The sequence below is a fragment of the Giraffa tippelskirchi genome, chromosome X, assembly GCF_054371585.1.
Source record: "Giraffa tippelskirchi isolate mGirTip1 chromosome X, T2T-mGirTip1v1.2.pri, whole genome shotgun sequence".
Classification (NCBI taxonomy): domain Eukaryota; kingdom Metazoa; phylum Chordata; class Mammalia; order Artiodactyla; family Giraffidae; genus Giraffa; species Giraffa tippelskirchi.
This window is the reverse complement of record NC_137289.1, coordinates 34,978,361-35,003,557: the sequence shown is the minus strand read 5'-3', so window position 1 is coordinate 35,003,557 and position 25,197 is coordinate 34,978,361. Positions and strand designations below refer to the sequence as shown.

The 25,197-nt window shown below is 40.3% G+C and overlaps 1 protein-coding gene across 2 annotated transcripts in view; it reads left to right on the top strand.

Annotated features, from left to right (window-relative positions):
- Positions 1–25,197, top strand: part of LOC145536040 (dedicator of cytokinesis protein 11) — a 201,815-nt gene that overhangs the window by 70,307 nt on the left and 106,311 nt on the right. For both annotated transcript variants that reach the window (XM_081564420.1, XM_081564421.1), the window contains exons 7-14: positions 100–234; positions 2,627–2,804; positions 3,209–3,288; positions 4,763–4,846; positions 9,423–9,563; positions 10,774–10,986; positions 20,706–20,828; positions 22,420–22,502. In XM_081564420.1, the coding sequence (XP_081420546.1) occupies positions 100–234; positions 2,627–2,804; positions 3,209–3,288; positions 4,763–4,846; positions 9,423–9,563; positions 10,774–10,986; positions 20,706–20,828; positions 22,420–22,502 (1,037 nt within the window). The remainder of the gene's footprint in view (positions 1–99; positions 235–2,626; positions 2,805–3,208; positions 3,289–4,762; positions 4,847–9,422; positions 9,564–10,773; positions 10,987–20,705; positions 20,829–22,419; positions 22,503–25,197) is intronic.

The following is a 25,197-nucleotide window of genomic DNA, read 5'->3' as shown; positions in this document are numbered from 1 at the left end:
TTATCCAGATATAATGTCTGTGGCAAACCCATCAAGGTTTTTTGTTCAGATGCCCATGTATATGTAACAAATGTGTCACTGTTGGTTTTTCCCCCATAGGTGTTCAAGAGACGGTATTTTTACTTAACTCAGCTTCCTGATGGTTCATATATTCTCAATTCCTATAAAGATGAGAAAAATTCAAAAGAATCTAAAGGTTGCATCTACTTGGATGCTTGCATCGATGTTGTTCAGGTAGGGCTCATGGAGGTAATATTTCTTTCTCTTTCTGGAAGAGGGTTGTTGATCTATTTAGAACCTCAGTATTTTTCTGCCTTGATGAATTGCCTCACCGCCAACCAAAATGTGTACACTAGACACTCAGAATCCTCTTCAGAATCCCACTCTCCCTCTGTGCCGCCATTCAGGTGCTTTCCCGATCCTCTGGAGTCTGCTCCAAAGTGCCTCTTGAATCCCTCACCTTCTTTCCATTCTCACTGTCTTCTTCCTGTTCTCTCTTTTATCCTCTCTTGCCTAGAGGTCTTCTGCCGCATTGTCATGCTCCACTCCATCTTCCTGAGATATAGATGGAGTCCTTCGGTCGTCTGTTCAAAACCTTTTGGCTCTTGATTTACTGTCTTGGCAGAGTGAGCTCTAAAGATCCTACCAGGCAGGGCATTGCAGGCCCACAGTGATTTGACTTTTCCTACTAACCCCACCCCCCACCCCCGGCATCCCCCTCATACATTCTGTGCTCTCATCACTCCAGGCTAAGCACTCCACAGAGTGTCACACACACATGCCTTTCTTATATTTGTTCCTCTGCCCAGCACATACTTCCTGTTTGAACCTTATCTTTTAAGACTTGGCTCAAATGGGCCTTGAAACATTTTTTGTTTTCTTCCCCACACTCACTCCTACTAAGTGGAACTATGCTCCAGCTCCCCTGTGCTACCATTGTGCTGAATTCTTCCCATTCCTTTTTCCGTTATAGAGACCATGTCATATTCATGTCCGAGCCCCTTATAACAATTAGGAAAGTTGTATATACTGTAGGGGCTTAATACATGTTTGCTGATTTGAGCCACTGAGGGAGCATGGATGTTAGGGTTAGTATGGACAGGGTGGGGAGTAGAGGACAGAGAGATGATTAAGGAGGAAGTTGATTGACCCAGCAATAGGAGCCGAGACTACAGAGCCAGCCCAGCCTGGTCGACTAGAAGGGGCACTGTGTTGATTGAGAGGCAGGAGATGTCAGTTCAACACCCCTAACCTACCTGAATCTTAGTTTACAGAAGTGTAAAGTGGGATTAATAATATCTCCTCACTTTATTAAGTGAGATTGTCATGAGAAGCAAATTAAAAAACACTTTAAAATACAAAATATACAATGATCTATGTGAATAGAAGGTGCCTTCTTTTATATATGGAATTGGCAAAAAGTTCATTTGTTTTTTTTTCAATAACATTACAGAAAACGGAACGAACTTTTTGGCCAACCCTATATATATGTGTGACAGCTTTCTTATCTTACTGGAAAGAAGAAGGCACATACAATTCCCAGATTTTCTCAATTAGCTCTAGTCCAGTTTGACCTTCCTTTACTGGGGCTCCCAGGCTCTGCTTCCCCTCTATTTATGATTCCCTCCTCCCAAATATTTTCAAATGTATAAATCTTTAGGACTTGCTACAGCAGTTTAATTTCTTTCTTTACTATACTTTGAAGATGAGAAGGAGGAACTTTCTTGGATCCTTCTTGAATAATGACCATGCAGTGGAAAATTATTGATTCATGAGCCTTCCTTGAAATTAATGCTGAGGTTTGGGATCCGGGGACAGTGTGTCATTTCTTTTGTCATGACAGAGAAAGCGGTAATATAAAAGAAGGTGTCATCATGTTTGATGAAAGGAAGAGGCTTTTCTTTGTGCTAGGATTCAGCCTAGGCCATTTCCATCATTTTTATTGAGAACCACATTTTAACATGAGCCAACTACAGTCTTCTTTTATGCTTCTTTCATACTGTGATGAAAATGAATTAAATAGTGATATTGTATTTTATGGTGTGATATAAAGCAACTACCAGATTTATTTCAGGTCACATTTGAGCTTGTTTCTAAGAGCTGCTTTTGAAAATCTATAAATATGCCAGGAAAACTTCCAGCAGGGTGGAAATAGTAAAACACTGGCTTATTTTTGTCGAGTTAGTTTGATTATTTAAATGTGAAGGATGTCAGAAGGCCTTAAATGATAATACCCACTCAACATGTAGTATTTTATGTCAACTTTGTGCTTACACTTCTGTGTTCAATACTGGTGGTGGTTTGGTCGCTAAGTCGTGTCCGACTCTTGCGACCCCATGGACTGCAGCCCACCAGGCTCCTCTGTCCATGGGATTCTCCAGGTAAGAATACTGGAGTGGGGTGCCATTTCCTTCTCCAGTGCTCAATACTGAGGGGAATAAAAAAGATGTTTGACATGGTCTTTACATTGTCTTGGAATTTCTATTCCTTGTTGAAAGAAGCAGTTCTTTGCTGAAAGTATTGACATACATATGTGCTGAGCTGAGGTAAAAATAAACTAATGAAATCCAATATTAAAAGGGTAACTAAACTAACTGAACACATGCCTTTTCTTTTTTCCCTCCAGTGCCCCAAAATGCGCCGTCATGCTTTTGAACTCAAGATGTTAGATAAGTATAGCCATTATCTGGCTGCTGAAACTGAGCAGGAAATGGAGGAATGGTTGATAACTTTGAAAAAGATTATTCAGATCAATACCGACAGTTTAGTGCAAGAGAAAAAGGAGACGGTGGAAATAGCACAAGGTCAGAATTTTTTAATGATTCATTATTGAGGTAAAGGCCTTGTGTTTAATCCATGGGAATGTCCTTTGTGTAGGGTGAATACACAACTCTCAATCGTGAGGGTTGACCTACTTCTTCATTAAAAGTGACTGTGGAGGTTGATGGGTTTTTTTTTTTTTTTTAAAGAGTTGATGCTCCATTGGCTCTGACATATGAAATATAACCAGACTGAAAACAGATAGGGGATTCATGGCAGATTTTCAAAAGTCCATTAAAGTTTTCCCAGTGCTTTCATAATCAAAATTCTTTGTAATAAATCTAGTAGGAGAGGTTGGGGTGGGAGAGAGAGATAGTTAGGATATTCCTCTTAGGTGATTGTTAATGGTCTGCATGGTTTAGAACATCTGCTTTTAATGAATTTGCAGATGATGAAACTAGCAGCCAAGGAAAAGCCGAGAACATCATGGCCAGTTTGGAAAGGAGCATGCATCCGGAACTGATGAAGGTACATCTTTGTTATGGCAACTTGCCTTCAAGTGAGACAATGCAGGATGCTAATCCTGCATATTAAGGCTGTAATGCTGGAGTCCATTTGGTGATGTCATTTCTAAGTTAAAAATCACAACAAATTAGTGAAACAGGTAGAGATTACAAAAGAAAAGTACACTGTTCAAGTTGGACCTGTTCAGTACCAACTAACAGTTTGGAAAGTGTTATATTTTTCCCTAGGTTCTAAGAAATGCTACTAGATTCTTATAAATATTAATTTTATTTGCTATTTCTTTGTTCTTGTTGTTTTGTCGCTAAGTCATGTCTGACTCTTTTAGGACCCCATGGACCGTAGCCCACCAGCCTCCTACTGTCCCTGGGATTTCCCAGGGAAGAATACTGGAGTGGGTTGCTATTTCCTTCTCCACATTCAGTTTAATTACTATATGTCATTTATACACTAAATATTATTCATTCAAGGAGCTATTGATGCAGATTGAACATGATATTCAGTTTAATGGTTTGTATATGTTAATTTCATATGAAAATCAGAGTCTGTGTGTATGTGAATGCCTATCTATATGTATATGAATAATTTTATCAGATAAGGATTTTGGTTAACAGACATCATTTATGTTGATTACTCTGTTCTTTGGTGTTTGAAATGAGCCAGCTTTGAAAGTGTAGAGGTGATTATCATGTCTATCTTACTAGGTTACATATTTTACTCTGTGGACTCTATACTAGATTAGGGCGTTATAGCCTACTTCTCCATTTAAATCCTTGCCGAACCTATTTATATTTTTACTTTATTCCTCCTCCTGAACTTATACAAGTTTAGACATTACTTTTTTCTATTTTAAATTTACCGTTCTCTTAAGCTTCAGTGTTAATATATTTTCAAAAATTCTGAAACACACTCATGATCCCCTGTAGATTTTAATGTGTTCCCTTTGAGTCTTTGTCATTTCAGACCATAGAGCCCATTATGTTTTTTCCCAAAGTGATAGAATCAGAATTGTATATAAGATACATATATATCTAACATATATACTCATGGATATATATATATATGTGTGTGTATATTATATATATATATATATATCATGGATGAGTAGCACCATGGATTAGTTCTCTTGTTAATTCTCTTTTACATCACAAGTCTCTTGTATTTCTTTTTTGTACTGTGGGTTGAATAATATTCTTGGTCTTAAAAAAAGTGTATAGAAAGTATAAAGACTTGATTAATAGCACAGGTCATGGTTACTGTAACTCTCTGCCCAGCAAGCATTCTTTATCCACCTTAAGTACTTGGAAGTGGAAAAGAGTGTATATTTGAAGCTGTGTCAAGTTGCTAGTTTCTCATAAATTAGATCATTAAATAGCATTTAATACTGTTTTGAAGGAAATGAAGTAATGATCAATATGTGTGTATATATATATATGTGTATATATATATATATATATATATTTGTCTGTTTCAATTTTAGTATGGAAGAGAAACTGAACAACTAAACAAGCTCAGTAGAGGAGATGGAAGACAGAATCTCTTTTCTTTTGATTCAGAAGTTCAGGTATTAATGATATATTGCTTTTAATAATTGTTGTTTATTCAGATAAACAGTGTCTGAAATGTTGAAATCACTGATTTTTGAACTACTGGGCATATATTTATTGCTTTATATTTTTTTGTCTTGGTTGCTTTGAATAGGTAGCTTAATAACTAATTTCACTAGGAGGGCTGAAAATATACAAATAGTTTGGAACTGTATATATGTGTATATGTATATATTCCTCCCAATTCTTTATATTGTTCTCACTTCATCTTACTCTTCAAAATCAATAAATTAAAGAATCTTTAACAATGGTTTCAGTGCTTTTAACACATTAAATACAATTGTGATCCAGCATCAGTGAAAATCTACAGTATAAGGAACATCAAGTCATATGAGACATGTTTATTTTCCATTTTTGATATAGGCCTGTAGAACTGGGATAATTTTCATGTCTGGTTTAATCTCACTTCATATGGAAAGCGGTCCAGGAAAGTGCAAATTTATGTGCACATGTGTATTTTAGTCTCTTTCATGAGAGTGAGGCACTTTGAGTACTAAGATACTACTAAATATGTAGTTAATATTTAGTTCCATGATTCTTTTTACCTTTTATTTTTTAATTTCTATTTTATATTTGTGTATAGTTGATTAACAATGTTCTGTTAGTTTCAGGTGTACAACAGTGATTCAGTTATACGTATACATGTATCTATTCTTTTTCAGATTTTCTTCTGATTTAGGTAATTCCATGATATTTTCCAATTAAATTACCAATTTTTAAAAATGGAAAACTTCTACAGTGTCTAAATGTTACAGATATTTTTCTTAATGGAAAATATTTCACAAGAAAATAAATTACTTGAGGGAAGATGAATCTTTTGGTTTTCTTTTCGGTTTTTCTACATATTGTTGTTGTTCAGTTGCTAAGTACTGTCCGACTCTTTGCAACCCCATGGACTGCAGCAAGCCAGGCTCTTCTGTCCTCCACTATCTCCCAGAGTTTGTGCAAATTCATGTCCATTCAGTCAGTGATGCTATCTAGCCATCTCATCCTCTGCCACCCCTTCTCCTTTTGCCTTCAATCTTTCCCAGCATCAGGGTTTTTTTCCCAATGAGTTGGATCTTTGCATCAGGTGGCCAAAGTATTGGAGCTTCAGCTGCAGCATCAGTCCTTCCAATGAATATTCTGGATTGATTTCCTTTAGGATTGACTGGTTTGATCTCCTTGCTGTTCAAGGTACTCTCAAAAGTCTTCTCCAGCACCACAATTCAAAAGCATCAATTTTTCTGCACTTAGCTTTCTTTATGGTCCAGCTCTCACATCTGTACACGACTACTGGAAAAACCATAGCTTTGACTATACAGACCTTTGTCAGTAAAGTAATGTCTCAGCATTTCACATTCTTTTGTTGACTACGAGGGTTGCTCCATTTCTTCTAAAGGATTCTTGCCCACAGTAGTAGATATAATGGCCATCTGAGTTAAATCGCCCATTCCCGTCCATTTTAGTTCATTGATTCCTAAAATGTCGATGTTCACTCTTGCCATCCTCTTTCTGCTTGACCACCTCCAATTTACCTTGATTCATGGACCTAACATTCCAGGTTCCTATGCAATATTGTTCTTTACGGCATTGGATATGACTTTCACCACCAGACACATCCATAGCTGAGTGTTGTTTCCATTGTGGCCCAGCCTCTTAATTCTTTCCGGAGCTATTAGTAACTGCCCTCTGCTCTTTCCCAGTAGCATATTGGACAGCTTCTGATATGGGGGGCTCATCTTCCAGTTTCATATGTTTTTGCCTTTTACTACCATTCATGGAGTTCTCGTGGCAAGAATACTGGAGTGGGTTGCCATTCCTCCTCCAGTTGACCACGGTTTGCCAGAACTCTTCACCCTGTCCTGTTCGTCTTGGTTGGTCCTACATGGCATGGCTCATAGATTCACAGAGTTACGCAAGCCCGTTTGCCATGACAAGGCTGTGATACATGAAGGGGTTTTCTACATGAGATTTCTAATTAAAATCTATGGGATTTTTTAATAGTATGCCTTATGTAAGCATTATGGGTTTTTTTCTCAGTGAAAATATATCAATAGAATATAAAATAATTTTGGGAAGATAGATTGTGTTTCTTTTTGTTTCAAACATTTTTCTAACTAAAATTCTTTTAGTCTGAAATGGAAAAAGTATGTAGTCTATAAATAATGGAGAAGTTTTTCCTTAATAAAAATACCACATGAAAAAATTATCTGGGGAAAATTTATTTTAAATGTTTCATCTTTTTTTCCCCCATAGCGCTATTATATTATTTGTGTAAGTTCTATAATTTTTTTTCTAGAAAGTGTATAGCAGGCCTTGGGAATGTTAGTTCTAAGATATTCATTCAGAAATTTCCTCGTTTGAACCATGTCTGAGCCTTTGATTCCCTTGTCATCCCGTGTCCCCCACCCCCACCCCCGCCATCTTGATTGCACTCTAATTGGACATGTCAGACTCTTTGATTGTATACAAAGAAGCCAATTGACTGTGGTTGAAACTCCATCCAGTGTCTTTTAAAAATTTGTGGTGTAGTGTTTTTGTGGTCATGGAACAGCACTGATTTTATGTTTGTTTATCAGTGAGCTACAGTGAGAGAAAAATTTACAGTAGGGATGAAAGTTTGAGCAAAAATTGAATTCAGTGTTGATTATGGAAGGCCAATTTTACCACAGAGAAATCCAGGTTGTATGTACATTTCTAGGTAGGCAGTGCCATCCTATAATATCAGCCTTCCCTTCTGGCCAGAGTTCAGTGTCCAGAGACAAGTTTTCTACCACTGACTGTAGAGAATAAAGAAACACTGACTGAAGGAGATGGTTCTGACTTTGAACTCCTAGGGAAGGCCGTATGTCCTCACAGGCCTCAGAAGAGAAAGGAACTGGAGGCTGGAGTGGTTTAGTACAGTTTTCCTTCACATTCCACTGTCTGAGTAAGCTTGAAAGGAGAGCAGATAAATGGGCGGAAATTAGAATTGATCTCCATGGCAATGACTTGCCTCCGCTGGCTCCACAGATAGATAAGTATTCAAGAGGGAGCTGTCTAGTCCCACACATTTGTAGATAAATAGACTCTGGGGGGAAAAATTATGCTTTCAGGTACGAATATTATACTTTAGGCCCTTTTAAGGAGAGTTTTGTCAGTGACGCAGTCAAGGTCAGAACAGCTATAATTATCTAAGACTCTTCAGGCACAATACCTGTTTTGGCCTGAATTACAGGCAATTGAGAAAAATTCTTGTGTTTCTTGGCTTGACTTTTCCATACTAGCAATATAGTCTCCTCAGATTCATCCAGTCACTTCCCATCTATCCTCTCTCTGGTCTTATTGAAAGTATAGTAAGTTGTGCCCAGTCTATACTTTTCCTTCCATTTGTGAACAGAACGTGCGTCTGTGCAGACAATTGGAATGAACAGATGAACTCAGATTGCCTGAGCTGGGTGAGCTGAGGGGGGATTCAGTGAGTTTCTTTGAGGGGGGGAACAGATTCCTCCCCTGCTGGGAGGAATTTCTTGACTCCCAGTATCTTTTTTTAAACTTTATTTTGAAGTACCAATAATTTAAAAAATATATCTCAGTGGCAGCCAGGATTCATCCCCCAGCTCTGTTAGAAGCTTTTCAGTTTCCTATGCACACGCCTCACCCTCTGTCCATCATTTCAGTGTAGGTGGTCCCCAGGGTTCCATCCTCCTCACCCTAGTTGCCACTGATTCTGAAATCCAGATCTCCAACCCACATCTTTCCTATTTTACAACCTCTTACTTGTATCCTTTCAAACTCAGCATATCCTAAACTGAAGTCATTGTCTCTACTCGCCCTCCCCCTATATCTGCTATTCATTTGTATTTCACAACTAAGTTTATAACATCACAATCTACTGAATTTCTACTAAATCTTCCAACTTAGAGGCCACTGTGTTATTCTTGCCTCCCATATCCATTCATGTCAAATTTGTTTCATGCACAGCTCAGAAAAGAAACAAAATTCCTACCATCCTGGAACACAGTATTTTGTGGGGAGGACAAACAATAAATAATGAAGTAAATGTTAAAAATAATGTTAGAAAATTAATTAAGGAAAGGGAGTATAGGCTGTCAGAGAGTATATAATTCTATATAGGGAGTTAAGGAAGGTCTCTCTTTGGGACTGCCAATTGATTAGACACTTGAATGAAATGAGGGAGTAGACCATGCGTCTATCTTGGGGGAAGAGAGTTCCTGAGAGAACAGCAAGTTCAAAGGTCCTGAGGTGGGAGTGTACTTGGTGTGCTGGAAAATAACCAAAGAGGCTGATGGAGCTGAAACAGGGAGGGGGGAGGCTTGAGTGGTAGGAGATGAAATCAGAGGAGCAGAGTCAGGAGCGAGGCAAGGATTTATATCAGTGTTAGAACCTTAGTGTAAGAACGCTACAAAGGCTCATTGAATGAAAAAATTAAAAGAGTTCAAATGAAGAATGGACAGAGATCTGTTAGATTTTGCAATTTTTACTTAGAGATCTATGTTCATGTGAATTCTATTTTGGAAGAGAAATGATTCATATTATCTGTTTTTTTAGAGGTTGGACTTTTCAGGAATTGAACCTGATATAAAGCCATTTGAGGAAAAGTGGAATAAACGTTTCATGGTAAATTGCCATGATTTAATGTTCAATATCTTGGGTCAAGTTGGAGACAATGCAAAAGGACCACTCACAAACGTATGTATGACTTTTTCTTCTCTCTCTCTTAAACCAGTACATTAAAGAAACTACTTCTTTTGTTTTTTTTTTTTTTGCTGAGAACTAATTTATTGGGTGAAAATTCCATTGCTACATGTTATAATAAATTTGACATGGAAGAATTTCATTCGTCTTTCTTTTGCCAAGATAGGAATATGTTTTCATCTTGAGAGGATTCATGAAAGTCTTACCTATTCAAAATAGCAGACAGAGTAGGTAGGCTCTTGACCTTCAGGAGGGACATATCTCCAGAACCTGGAAAATCCTCAAATTTGTAAATTTTACTAGAGAATATGATTTCTGTGAAATTGACTCATAGCCATGAATAAGGAACACCAAAGCCATGGAGGAACACAGAGGCTGTGCTGTCAGCTTGTCTCACTCACTATTCTCATAGAGTGAATTCATTGTGTTCTGCACAGAAAATTCTAATTATTAGCTGTCACGGATCATTTGTGCTGCTTAGAAATACTTGAAACTATGAATGTAAAATCACCAAAGAGACTGCATTTTCTGTTCACCTTTTTTTTTTTTTGGAGGGGGGGAGGGAGTTCTGGTTTATGTTTGAAAAGTATCCAGTGATGATTTATTCTCTTATGAAGTATTTGAGATGCACTAGCAGACTCTTGGTGTGTAAAGGGTTAATCTTTATGCCATCTGGCATGAAATTTCTCTTTGTGACCAGCTTTCAAATGCCATCTGTAGAGAGGAATCACGTCTTCCAAAACTGCTGATGGGGCAAAGCTTTTGTCAAGTAATTTGATTATGACTTATTAAATGTATAATCCAGTAAGCTGTAATATAGAAAAAGGGAAGATTTATTTCTACTGTGTAATATTGGCATTATTTTTAGGTAATTTCAATAAGGCTATGGAGAAATAAAATTTATTCATAGAATAATTGATGTTCTTTAAGTGTGGCTTCTGATTTCTACTCATCATTTAAAAAAATGAATAACTTATGAAATTACACTGGACAAAAGTTACAATTTGAGAGTCTGTTATTTAGAAAGCTCTTTCTCATATGCAAATGAGCCATAATACAATTTTAGCTGAATGTTGAATGCAGAAAGGAACTGTAATCACAGAAACTTGAAGAATAAAAAAAAAATTTCTGTAATTTGTGTCCCTCCCCCATCCCACCTAAAATAAAAGTCATCGTTTAAAAATGTAATGGTTTTCATTCCCAGGTTGAACCCTTTTTTATTAATCTTGCCTTGTTTGATGTGAAGAACAACTGTAAGATTTCAGCTGACTTCCATGTAGACTTGAATCCCCCATCTGTCCGTGAAATGCTGTGGGGCCCTTCAAGCCAACCAGCTACTGATGGTACCCCAAGAGGCTCTTCACCTGAGTCTTTCATTCATGGAATTGCTGAATCTCAGTTACGCTACATAAAGCAGGTAAGGAATCTTTTAGCCTTGGTAGCATGTTCAATATAGCAAACAGAAAGACCCTTGGGTTCTTTTATAGTTTCAGGCCAGTGTTTCAGTGTTTTCATGGGCATTCCATCTTTTGTAGGGTCTGTGTATAGCTGTTTTTCTGGTGACTGAAGTTGGAGGGGATAAAAGGGAAAACGGCAAATATGCTAATAATACCCTAGTGAAGTGGGATGTGATGGGAATCTCAAAGGAAGTATTTTGTGAGATGGAATGCAGATGACACAGACATACCCCTGGACTCATGCACATACTTTTGGGCAAGGCAATGAGTACCTGAAAGGCTGTTTTCTTTGAAGAAGAAGTTGACCCTAAAATAACCTTCCCTCCCCCATTCCCATTTCGAGTAGGTAGCTTTAATGGAGCATAAACACTCCTTGCACAGGGAGTTCTTATGTCACAGCCATCCTGTCTGATAAAAAGAATCCCCTTTAGAAGGAGCCGAACAGTTCCCTTGCATTTTGACCTCTGATCAGACCAGAGGCCTTAAGAGGTTAGGCAGAGCAGAACTGATAGTCTGCCTTCTAGACTTTTGCAACGGAAAGGAAATTAGAGTGTTGCAGAGAACTAAAGCAGGAAGAAGCAGAACAAAGCAGCTCACAGTGTAAGGAGATTTATTTTACCCCAAGTAAAAATGTTACTCCTTCTCTGTCCTGTAAATAGTGCTGCAGTGAACATTGGGTGCTTGTGTCTTTGGAAAAGAAAGTGAGAGTCGCTCAGTCGTGTCCAACTCTTTACCACCCCATGGACTGTACAGTCCGTGGAATTCTCCAGGCCACAATACTGGAGTGGGGAGCCTTTCCCTTCTCCAGGGGATCTTCCCACCCCAGGGATCGAACCCAGGTCTCCCACATAGCAGGTGGATTCTTTGCCAGCTGAGCCATCAGGGAAGCATGTGTCTTTTAGAATTGTGTTTTTCTCAGGATACATGCCCTATTAGTGGGATTGCTGGGTCATATGGTAGTTGTATCCCTAGTTTTTAAAGGAATGTCCATATTGTTCTCTATAGTGGCCGTATCAGTTTACATTCCCACCAACCATGTATACGATGCAGTATTACTCAGCCATAAAAAGGAACAAATTTGAGTCAGTTGTCGTGAGGTGGGTGAACCCGGAGCCTGTTCTATAGAATGAAGTAAGTCAGAAAAAGAAAAACAAATACCATATATTAACACACACACACACACATATATATATATATACATATATATGGAATCTAGAAAAATTGTACTGATGAACCCATTTGCAGGGAAGGAATGGAGATGCAGACGTAGAGAATTGACTTGTGGACACAGCAAGGGAAGGAGAGGGTGGGATGAATTGAGAAAGTAGCACTGACATATATACACTATCATGTGTAAGATAGATAGCTAGTGGGAAGCTGCTGTATAAAATGGGGAGTGAGCCTGGCGCTCTGTGATGACCTAGACGAGTGGCATTGGAGCGGGGAGGGAGGCTCTAGAGGAAGGGGACGTATATATAATTATGGCTGATTCGCATTGTATAGCAGAAACCAAGACAACGTTGTAAAACAGTTATTCCCCGATTTAAAAAAAAAGTTACTTTTTTTCCTGATTATAAAGATAAATACATTATTATGTAGAAAATTCAAAGAATACAAAAAGTACTAAAGAAGAAAATAAAAAATCACCACCCATAAATGATAACTATTAACATTTTGGCCAACATTTTTCTAAATATCTCTGTTGTGTGTATGTAAACACATATACATTATGTGTACTCTTAGAAACTGTATTATAGTCCTGCTGTTTTATACCTACTGTATTCATTCAACATCATGTTTATCATCCTATATCACTCTCTGGATCAGTTACATTCTTATTAAAGAATAATATGGTGATTTAGCTTATTAGGATATTTCTAATTTTGGCATATCATAAATAACGCTGCATTATTACATCCTTGTCACTCATTTGTATTATCTCCTTAGAAGCATTGGGCATTTCGGGGTCGAAGATTACACTCATCGATACGAATTGCCCAATGGTAGGGGACCTGACATGTGTTGTCACTCCCCTCTATGGGCTGTGGATCTCGGATCATTTTTCCCCACGTTACCCCTCATTCCCTTGGTTTGTTACTCGACTGTGGTTGTCACATATATGAACATTCCACTCGGACAGCCTGTGCTTCTAAAAGAGATTGAGGAAAACAGTATTATAAGTATTTTAGAACCTGCTATTGAATTATATGTTGAAAAATTGCCACACAATGCCAAATAAGTCCTTGTAAGCCAATGATGTATTTGCTGCCTTACTTAAATGTGTTCAGCTGTCTGTTCAACGCAAGAAGTTTAAATTGTAGTTTCAGATGTCATGCCACTTATAACCCAGGTTGGAACAAAATCAACATTTTTTGAATATCTCTTGTGTGCCAGAATCTTCCATTGATGTCTCATGTAAACATGATTGTCTTGTAAAATATAATTATGACTGTTTTGCAGATCAGGGAGGCTAAGTAAGCTGCCTACCATGACAAAGCCAGTAGTGGTGAGGGCAGGATTTGAACCTAGGTCTGTTTGGAAGACCTCAGGAAACAAAATTAGGCAGAATGTAATTAAGTGCTGATATGTATAATACACTGATCACTGAGGAAGGCTTTCTTACCTCTCCTTCCTATTCTTTGGAGCTCTGCATTCAAATGGGTATCTTTCCTTTTCTCCTTTGCTCTTCACTTCTCTTCTTTTCACAGCTATTTGTAAGGCCTCCTCAGACAACCATTTTGCCTTTTTGCATTTCTTTTTCTTAGCTTGATCACTGCCTCCTGTACAATGTCAGGAATCTCCGTCCACAGTTCTTCAGGCACTCTTGTCTATCAGATCTAATCCCTTGGATCTATTTGTCGCTTCCACTGTATAATCGTAAGGGATTTGATCTAAGTCATACCTGAATGGTCTAGTGGTTTTCCCTACTTTCTTCAATTTAAGTCTGAATTTGGCAATAAGGAGTTCATGGTCTGAGCCACAGTCCGCTCCCAGTCTTGTTTTTGCTGACTGTATAGAGCTTCTCCATCTTTGGCTGCAAAGAATATAATCAATCTGATTTTGGTATTGACCACCTGGTGATGTCAATGTGTAGAGTCTTCTCTTGTGTTGTTGGAAGAGGGTACTTGCTATGACCAGTGCGTTCTCTTGGCAAAACTCTATTAGCCTTTGCCCTGCTTCATTCTGTACTCCTAGGCCAAATTTGCCTGTTACTCCAGGTATTTCTTGACTTCCTATTTTTGCATTCTGTCCCCTATAATGAAAATGACATCATTTTGGGGTGTTAGTTCTAGAAGGTCTTGTAGGTCTTCATACAACCGTTCAACTTCAACTTCTTCAGCATTACTGGTTGGGGCATAGACTTGGATTATTGTGATATTGAATGGTTTGCCTTGGAAACAAACAGAGATCATTCTGTGGTTTTTGAGATTGTATCCAAGTACTGCATTTCAGACTCTCTTGTTGACTATGATGGCTACTCCATTTCTTCTAAGGGATTCTTGCCCATAGTAGTAGATAAAATGGTCATCTGAGTTAAATTCATCCATTCCAGTCCATTTTAGTTTGCTGATTCCTAAAATGTTGACATTCACTCTTACCATCTCCTGTTTGATCACTTCCAATTTGCCTTGATTCATGGACCTAACTTTCCAGGTTCCTAAGCAATATTGCTCTTTATAGCATCAGACTTTACTTCCATCACCAGTCACATCCACAAGTGGGTGTTGTGTTTGCTTTGGCTCTGTCTCTTCATTCTTTCTGGAGTCATTTCTCCACTGATCTCCAGTAGCATACTGGGCACCTACTGACCTGGGGAGTTCATCTTTCAGTGTCCTATCTTGTTGCCTTTTCCTACTGTTCATGGGGTTCTCAAGGCAAGAATACTGAAGTGGTTTGCCATGCCCTTCTCCAGTGGATCATCTTTTGTCAGAACTCTCCACCATGACCCATCCATCTTGGGTGGCCCTACACGGCATGGCTCATAGTTTCACTGGGTTAGACAAGGCTGTGGTCCATGTGATCAGATTGGTTAGTTTCCTGAGATTGTGGTTTTCAGTCTGTCTGTCCTCTGATGGAGAAGGATAAGAGGCTCATGGAAGCTTCCTGATGGGAGTGACTGACTGAGGGGGAAATTGGGTCTTTTTCTGATGGGCGGAGCATCCTCAGTAAATCTTTAATCCAATTTTCTGTTGATGGGTGGGGCTGTGCTCCCTCCCTGTTATTTACCTGGGGCCAAACTATGGTGGAGGGAATGAAGATAATGGTGACCTCCTTCAAAAGGTCCAATGCATGCACTACTACACTCAGTGCCCCCAACCCTGCAGCAGGCCATCGTTGACCCACGCCTCTGCCAGAGTCTCCTGGACTCTCAGGGCTCATCTGGATCAGATAAATAAAGGACAGATAAATAAAGGACAGAAATGGTATGAATCTAACAGAAGCAGAAGATATTAAGAAGAGGTGGCAAAAATACGCAGAAGAATTATACAAAAACTATCTTCAGGACTCAGATAATCATGATGGTGTGATCACTCACCTAGGGCCAGACATCCTGGAATTTGAAGTCAACAGGGCCTTAGGAAGCATCACTAAGAACAAAGCTAGTGGAGGTTATGGAATTCCAGTTGAGCTCATTCAAGTCCTAAAAGATGATGCTGTGAAAGTGCTTCAGTCAATATGCCAGCAAATTTGGAAAACTCAGCAGTGGCCACAGGACTGGAAAAGATCAGTTTTTATTCCAATCCCAAAGAAAGGCAATGCCAAAGAATGCTCAAACTACCACACAATTGCACTCATCTCACACACCAGTAAAGTAATGCTCAAAATTCTCCAAGCCAGGCTTCAACAGTACGTAAACTGTGAACTTCCAGATGTTCAAGCTGGTTTTAGAAAAAGCAGAGGCACCAGAGATCAAATTGCCAACATCCACTGGGTCATCGAAAAAGCAAGAGAGTTCCAGAAAAACATCTATTTCTGCTTTATTGACTATGCCAAAGCATTTGATGACTGTGTGGATCATCACAAACTGGAAAATTCTGAAAGAGATGGGAATACCAGAGCACCCGACCTGCCTCTTGAGAAACCTATATGCAGGTCAGGAAGCAACAGTTTGAACTGGACATGGAACAACAGACTGGTTCCAAATAGGGAAAGGAGTATGTCAAGGCAGTATATTATCACCCTGCTTATTTAACTTCTATGCAGAGTATATCATGAGAAATGCTGGACTGGATGAAGCACAAGCTGGAATCAAGATTGCCAGGAGCAATATCAATAACCTCAGGTTTGCAGATGACACCACCCTTATGGAAGAAAGTGAAGAAGAACTAAAGAGTCTCTTGATGAAAGTGAAAGAGGAGAGTGAAAAAGTTGGCCTAAAACTCAACATTCAGAAAACTAACATCATGGCATCTGGTCCCATCAATTCATGGAAAACAGATGGGGAAACAGTGTCAGACTTTATTTTTTTGGGCTCCAGAATCACTGCAGATGGTGACTGCAGCCATGAAATTAAAAGTCGCTTGCTCCTTGGAAGAAAAGTTATGACCAACCTAGACAGCATATTAAAAAGCAGAGGCATTACTTTGCCAACAAAGGTCCGTCTAGTCAAAGCTATGGTTTTTCCAGTAGTCATGTATGGATGTGAGAGTTGGACTGTGAAGAAAGCTGCGCACTGAAGAATTGATGCTTTTCAACTATGGTGTTGGAGAAGACTCTTGAGAGTCCCTTGGACTTCAAGGAGATCCAACCAGTCCGTCCTAAAGGAGATCAGTCCTGAGTGTTCATTGGAAGGACTGATGCTGAAACTGAAATGTTAGTACTTTGGCCACCTGATTCGAAGGGCTGACTCATTTGAAAAGACCCTGATGCTGGGAAAGATTGAAGGCGGGAGGAGAAGGGGATGACAGAGGGTGAGATGGTTGGATAGCATCACCGACTCAATGGGCATGAGTTTGAGTAAACTCCGGGTGTTGGTGATGGACAGGGAGGCCTGGTGTGCTGCAGTCCATGGGGTCGCAAAGGGCTGGACACGACTGAGCGACTGAACTGAACTGATGTATAACACAATGGGAGTGGAGGGGTTTGGAATGTGAGGAGGCTTCAGGGGTTGAGAGTTGACTTAGAAGACGGCACAGAAGTTGTGGGACCTGAGGGAGGCCTCAAAGGAGTAGATGAGAGCTGCAGAGGTGAGAATGGATGGAAGTGGCCTTAGATGGCTTGATCATTTTGTAGTCTTTTCCCATATCCAGTAAAGATATCAGGAAGTGGTCATTTACTTCAAATAGTTGAACATTTCCTTTTGAAGAAGTCTTTTTCTTCAATTTCTTCCATTTAGGACTAGGATCCAGTACTATATAGGGAGAGACAATATTAGGAGATCTGAACACTCATCTGAGCTCACAGATTTTTTTTCCAGCAATATTTTTTTTCAGTTTTCCTCTAGATACTTTATCCATATGAAATCATTTATTTTTTCTTAATATTTATTTATGTAGCTGCTCCATGTCTTAGCATGTGGGATGTGGGATATTTAGTTGTGGCAGTTGAACCCGGGCCCCCTGCATTGGGAGTGTGGAGTCTTAGCCACTGGACCACCAGGGAAGTCCTAGTATGAAATCATTTAATTCTTAGCACACCCTAGTAAAGTAGATAGGTCCTATTCCTATCCCCATTTTACAGATGAGGAAACCAAGGCACAGAGCAACCAGGTGACTCATAGAAGGTCCCAGAGTTACTGTGATGAGGAACAGGATCTGAATCTGGCTCTAGCAGGCCCCAGAGCGCAGCTTCCCCCTCCCCACTCTTCTGCTTCCCTGTCACCCTAGTGAGGGACATGTCGCTTCCCTAGCACTCCTGGAAAGTGTGAAGGCCCCATCCCCTTCAGCAAGGCTGTTCAAGCAGCAGCAGGATCTATAGGAAGAGGCCACCGACTCCCAGGGCTTGGTGGATGGTGGCGCTTGGGGGCTATTCTAGGCTCTCCCCATTTGCTTCTTGGAGAGTCTTTATCTGTAGTGGCTTCCTGAGGAGCAACAGGTGACCACAGGAAAAGGAAGAAGCTGAGCACATTGAATAGTTTTGCCTTCCTGACACCAACCAGCTACTGTGACCAGTCACTTCACTCTCAGCTGCCTGACAGTTCCTTCCCAGGTGCCCGGACAGAGCTCAGTGCCCTGGGTCCCTCAAGATGACCTAGGGTGGGGTTGTGGGGGAGGTGCTGACTCTTGGGAGTCTGTTTGTGTGCTCCCCACTGGGGGGCAGCACGCGTGGAGCTAGCGAAAAGGGGGCATTGCTACCACATGCCCTGCCATGCCCTGGGGGGCTAAGCACTGGGAGCTGGAGTGGGGACAGCTAGCCCGTTCCGTAGAGGGAAGGGGGCAGTGACGTGGGTGACAGTCACCCTGAAGAGAGGCAGGCAGAGCCATGCCTCCTGGGTGGGAAAGGAGGGCGTTGTCCTGAAGAGCCAGACTCCCAGCCCACCTGGGACTCCAGGGTGTTCTCTAGCCAATCCCCCTGTGTTCTGGGAGGTGGGGAAGAGCTGGATGCTAAGGGGCAAAAGGCAGAGCTGCCTCAGAGAGTGTCCCCCTGCTTCGGAACCCTGGTTAGTTGAACGATGAGCATCTATGCTGCAGCATCCTCATGCATCTAAGGTGCCCCATCCCAGAAAGCACTCGGCCCTGTGTCAATCCGCTGGATTGGCTCAGCACAGCCGGGCCGCTAGTGAGAGCAGTAGTCACGGGGATCACACAGCCAAAGCAGCTTCCTCGGATCAAATTGTCAGATCCTTTGACACAAGCATGTTCGTTTCTGGCATCAGTGTAGGGAAACGGCTGGAGTACTGGGCACGGAAGGTGCTCAGTGAATGTTCGTTGCGGCAGTCAGCAGCATTGCTCTTCTCATCCAGCTTTATCAGGTGAGACAATGGGAGCCTGTGTTGATAGGCTGAGTGGCTCTGTAGCCTGGGCTGTATTGTCTGGAAGCCCTGACTGCAATCATCACCCATTTACTCACTGCACGAACCTCCGTAAGCCTCAGTTTCTTAACCTGTAAGAAGTGTGTATCGTAGTGCCTGTGTTTGAGAGTTTTTATGAAGATGAGAAAAAAAGTGAAAAATGTTAGTGGCTCGATCATGGCCAATTCTTTGTGACCCCATGGACTGCAGCCTGCCAGGCTCCTCTGTCCATGGAATTTCCCCAGGCAAGAATACTGGAGTGACTTGCCATTCCCTTCTCCAGGGGATCTTCCCAAAGACTAAGGGAGAGGGTGCACAAAAGCTGTCTAGCACAGTTATGTGAGAATCGAAAGCCTGAGCTTGCGCTCAGGGTGCACTGTTCAGCATGCTTTCTGTGGGTTGCTCCAGCAGTCTGCCAGCTGCATCTCATAGCCCAGGCAGCATGCTGCTGGCAGAACCGAAAATCAGGTTCTGTGACTTTGAGATGTTGGCTACTCTGGTAATAACCACTTACCTAATGTGCATTACTTCATTGAATCCACTCAAGAAGATTACAAAATAGCTATTCCTCTCATGATAGCCCATTTCATAGATGGGAAATCTGAGCTATAGAGAGGATGTGACTTTATCTAAACCCATAAATAGTGGGGCCAGAATTTGAACCCAGGAAATTTGACTCCTCAAACAGCTTATAACCACTTTCTTTCATCCTTGCTGCTTGAGAATCCGAAGGTGAATCAGCCATAATCCAGGATCCTTAGAAGCCATTTGGATTTGGGGGGATTACTTAGTGTCCTCCACTCAGTTTTCTTTCCTGTCTACCTCAGAGAGTTCTATCTGGAACAGATGAGCTCATGGGTCTGAAATGCTTTGAAAACTGAACATACTATCTTAACACAGTCGGTAATATACCAAGCAGACAAAATAAAACTTGGTAGAGTCCAAACGATAGATTTTTCCATTCGAATTCACATGTGTGATGCTCCTTTAAGCAACAGACATCACCACCTAACGGGCTATTTGGAAGATATTGTATTTGGAAAGAGCTGAGCTGGACACGAGATGGTATAGTTGTTCCACATGGAACTTGGTAGCATCTACATTAGTCCCTGAAACAAAGTGTTTTGGAACAAAAGGAGTTTTTGGATCATCTGTCCTCTACCTTTACATTGAGAGCCCCAGAGCTCTTATGCTGCAGCAAAGGAGTGTTTTCTATAGGATGATTTAGTTTTTATTCTATGCAGAACAGTAAAGTATTTTCATCCTTCTTAGCTACCTTTAGTAGTAGTTAAGGGTGAGTGAATTGCACTGGAGTTACAGGCAGCTACCTTTAAAAATGCATGTCCTGTTCCACTTCAGAAATGCGTGCTGTTTTAGCTCGTGCTACTTTAAGCCAAACAATACACATTGTATTGATTAGGCCTAAGGACGCTCCTTGCATACACTGCCAAACACAAGAGGCTAAGCAGTCAGGGTGACACCGACACTTTGGGGACTAATAGATGTGAGACTGGTGACAAAATTGAAAATCTATATTGAAAGGAACATCAATCAGGACCTTTGAAAACTGTATGAATGGAAATGCTATCTCTTACCAGGGCCCTGGACATGATCCTATGTTGAATATCAATATTCTGTGCTAAACACACCACTAGGAATCACTAACCAAGCAACTGTATGCATGAGATTACATTGAAGAAAAATCTAACAGAAAGGATTTTTTTCCAGGGAATTTTCTCAGTGACGAATCCACATCCTGAAATTTTCCTGGTTGCGAGAATTGAAAAAGTTCTCCAAGGAAACATCACACACTGTGCGGAACCCTACATCAAAAATTCCGACCCGGCAAAGGTATTTATGAAGATCATTTGTGAGCATTTCAGCCAAATGCAGAATTTGCCTTTTATTGATACTTCAAATGATACTGTCAGTGATACCTCTAAAAATAAAGACAATAACAAAAAAAACGCCAACATTCTTTCAACATGCAATATATTCTGAAAATATTGTGTGCTCTGTGAGTATGCATGTTTAACCTTGAAAGTGACTTTTTTTCCCTTTTCACATGGCAGTCTGATTTTTGCTTGTTTATCAAAATCAGAGCTAAAGGCTTTTAGGCAACATCTGTTCATTGACATTGTATCCTTGGAAATAGCTACTCTTTCTTTATTCCCAGCCCTGCATACAGCCAAAGATGTCAGAGAAAGGAGGGTAAAAATGACCCAAGTCCTGCAGTTTCCAAATGCTAGACTGTACTCAAATTTACTCCTGTCTCTGATGAAATAAGAAAAGAAAGACAAGATTGTGAGCCATTCATGAAGCTTCAGGGTATTCAATTTGAAGGAATTTATTCTGAGATTTTTGCCCTTCCTACTTTTTAAACATCACACCTGTCTGTCTTTCTCATAACGTTGGTGGGTGAAGTGGCAGGGATTTGGGAAGATTGCCTAGAGGAGGGCATGGCAACCCACTCCAATATTCTTGCCTGGAGAATCCCCATGGACAGAGGAGCCTGGTGGGCTGCAGTCCACGGGGTCATAAAGGATCAGACACGACTGAGTGACTAAGCACAGCACACATCTTTAAATGGCAACCGTAAAAGTCAGCAACCCAGATAATTCTCCAAATTTCTGGATCATGAATTCTGAACTTTTGGAAATTATTGATCTAATCCTCTCTCATTTTATAAATGAGAAAAGTCAGACCCAAAGACAGAAAGCATTCATGGCATAATTCATTAGCAGCAATCCAGCTTCTGAGTATTTATGAGTCAGTCTGTTGTATGTGGCCTTTAGTTGTGGATCCAAATAGTGTTTATTAAGTGGGAGATGCTGAGGAGACTTATGACTAATTGTGGAGGGGGGGAGTCTCAACAATATAGATAAAACCCTTCAGCATTCTGTATCCCTAGGGATAGCATAGAGGCAGCATTTCACAGCCTGTTTAGACTCTATAGGCAGTTTATCTCCTTTGTCATCTCCCAGTTCCTGTGCAAACAGCAGCTCCTGCCCACGCTAAACTAATTGCATTGATTCTTGGTCATTTGGCTTTTATCTTGGGAGTAAAAAGGTCAGCAGTACCCAGAACCAACTTCACCCAAGAATGATAAGTATATGCCTGCTTGTGTGTGAAAGGAAATAGACATTAAAACTGCTTAATTTTTTCCCAGTCTTCAGTACAAAACATGCCCTACATCTGTTTTGTTTGTCTTCTGATATCTTGATAAGGGCTCTGTTGATGAGAAAATCCATAACCTTAGGAAATATTTTCATCTTGAAAAGTGGGTGGCTGATGTGTGTTGTGTTTTATTTATAACTGTTTCTGTATCTTTTTTCCCTAGCTTTTGATGTTTTATATCAGTAAGTTGGGGAAATTATTTTTTCTGGGTGAGTCTCTGATAGTTTGGGCAAATCTGAGCGTATCTTTTTATTTCTAACCCTAGACGGCCCAGAAGGTGCACAGGACAGCTAAGCAAGTGTGTAGCCGCCTTGGACAATACAGAATGCCCTTTGCTTGGGCTGCCAGGTTTGTACAAATATATTTCTGACCCATCTATTCATGCTCCTGTGTGAAGTTGAGGGCTTTTGTCCTTGCCAGCAGCATTCAGAAGTCTGTTTGTTTCAAACCAGTTATATATTGGGACACTTGGGATGTGTCTCAGTCCATTCTGGCTGCCATAACAAGTTAGACTGGGTGGCTTAAACAACAAACGTTCATTTCTGACAATTTCTGAGGTTAGAAACTTGCGATCAGGGTGCCTGGTTGGGTTCTGGTGAGGACTCTTTTCCAGGTTTTAGACAACCAGTTTCTCCTTGTAGTCTCACATAGTGAAATGAGAGCAGGCTATCTCTCTGGCCTCTAATAAGGACACTAATCCTATTCATAAGGGCTACATCCTCATGACTGAATCACCTCTCAAAGGCCATACAAATACCATCACCTTGGGGTTAGATTTCAACATATGAATTCGGGGGTGTTGGGGCAGCGGAGTGACACAAACATTCAGTCTATAGCTGCATGTAAAAATTCTTTCTTTTAGAATTTGCTGTGCCTCAAAGATCCTTTCATTTTTCAAATGTCTTGCTTCAGGGAAATTTTCTTTGGCTTGGGTTACCGATCTGACTGACACCACTTAATTTTATTGCATTTTAAAACAGAGCTTATTTGCTAAAGTGATGGAATTTTTTTCCAGAAAACCAGAAATTGCAGTGAATTATGTACAATATGCCCAATATTTTAGAGTTGGCTGGGTTTATGCTCTTAAAAGCCATCATATAGTAATCCTGAAAAACATACTAAAAACTAGAAGGCAAAAAATGTAGTTGCTCAGTGCATGTGTGTGATTACTTAGTAGATTTTCTTGCTTTCTGATGACAAATTTGGCAACCTCTTCAGGGTTAGTATATTGGGAAATGTGTTAATTGTACCACATATCTGATGGTGGTTTACATGATTTTTCTCTAAATCTTGCCAGTCTACCTACAGTGATGACTGAAACTGTATTTCTCGCTTATATGCCCTTTGAAGTACAAGTTCACTGACTTGTTTATGGTACAGCCTGTACAGCTCACTGGAACTTCTGGGGAAAGGGCAGTATGTTCTGAATAATTCAATGAGTTATGTTCAGTGGGTGCTGGGGAGTACCATAAGGGTAGGAGATTTAAGTTCAGTAACTGTTCTATATTGTAATCATTTCACTTGGGAGAGGGTCTCAAAATGTGTTATATGCTGGTAGATGAAAAGGCACCTTGTTTGCACTAGTTGCACTTTGCCAACTAGTAAGAAATGCTAGCCAAGGATAGGTCAAGGGCAAAGAGTGGTGGAAGGTGGTATACTTAGCTGTTCCAGAAGGTGAAACATGCTTAGTGATGCTCCAGTGGCTGCTGCTGTTACTATTGGTCAGAAAGTTCGTTCAGGTTTTAAAAACCAGAATGAACTTTTTGTCCAATCCAATATTTATGGTAATTAAGTGCTAACTGTACAAGGTGGGCTTCCCAGGTGGTGCTAGTGGTAAAGAACCTACATGCCAGTGCAGGAGTCATAAGAGACACAGGTTTGATCCCTGGGTCGGGAAGATCCTCTGGAGGAGGAAATGGCAACCCATTCTAGTATTTTTGCTTAGAGAATCTCACGGACAGAGGATCCTGGTGGGCTGCAGTCCATAGGGTCTCAGAGTCAGACATGACTGAAGGGACTTAGCACACATGCACGTACAAGGCAGAGGTCTATGTGCTTAATGTGTATTTCTTTTAGAGGTAAGTACTATCCTCCCCCATCTTGGAGATGGGGAATTTGAGTCACAGAAATGAAAAAAAAAATCCTTGCCTAAGTTCTCATGGCATGTGTGTAAGCAGGTCTCAGAACTAACAGCACCTGAATTCAGAGCTCGCTATAGACCCCCGTGGCACATGTCCACCCCTTTTTAGGCCACATCAGTAACTGCTTGATGCTAATGTGCTTGTAGAAAAATAAATTGTAAAATCTTCAAAGTTAGAAGCCTTAATCCCCAGTTCTGATGTGGAATTATGCTGTTTTTTTTCTTCTTAAATTATTTTGATTGTTAACAGCAACAGGAACTCACTCTAAAGGCTTGGCTGGGATATTTAAAAGCTGTGTGATAAACCCTTGTTTACTGAAAATAAAGGAGGTATGCTTAGAAGTAGAAATGATAGTTAGTGCCTTTAACCACATTTTTCAGAGGCTTTGCCAGGGGAGATTGTACTTTTGGCCATAGTTGCTTCCAGTGTGTTGGGTGTTTGTATATTACTTCCTGTTCTGATGGTAAAACAGCTACTTGGAAAATGAAAGAAGAGAAGGAGGAGGGAATAACTCCAATTCATATTAGAAATTTTTTTTTTTTTTTTTTTTTAGAAATTTTATAGATATATTATAAACTATATAAGTTGATCTTAAAGATCTAATTCAATTTTTATCAACTTCACTGAGATATAATTTATCTTTGATTAAAATGTACATTTATATGTCCAGCTTGATGAATTTTCACAGATGTATATAGTCATATAACTACCACCCCAACCAAGATCTAGAACATTTCTATCACTCCAGGGTGTTCTTCACATCCCTGTCCAATCAGCCATCCACTCCCACCCAGGCAACCACTGACCTTAGATGACTTTTACCTATTCTGGACTTCATATCAATGGAATCATGCAGTATGTAACTTTGCCTATGGTTTCTTGTTCTCAGTCTGTTTTTGTAT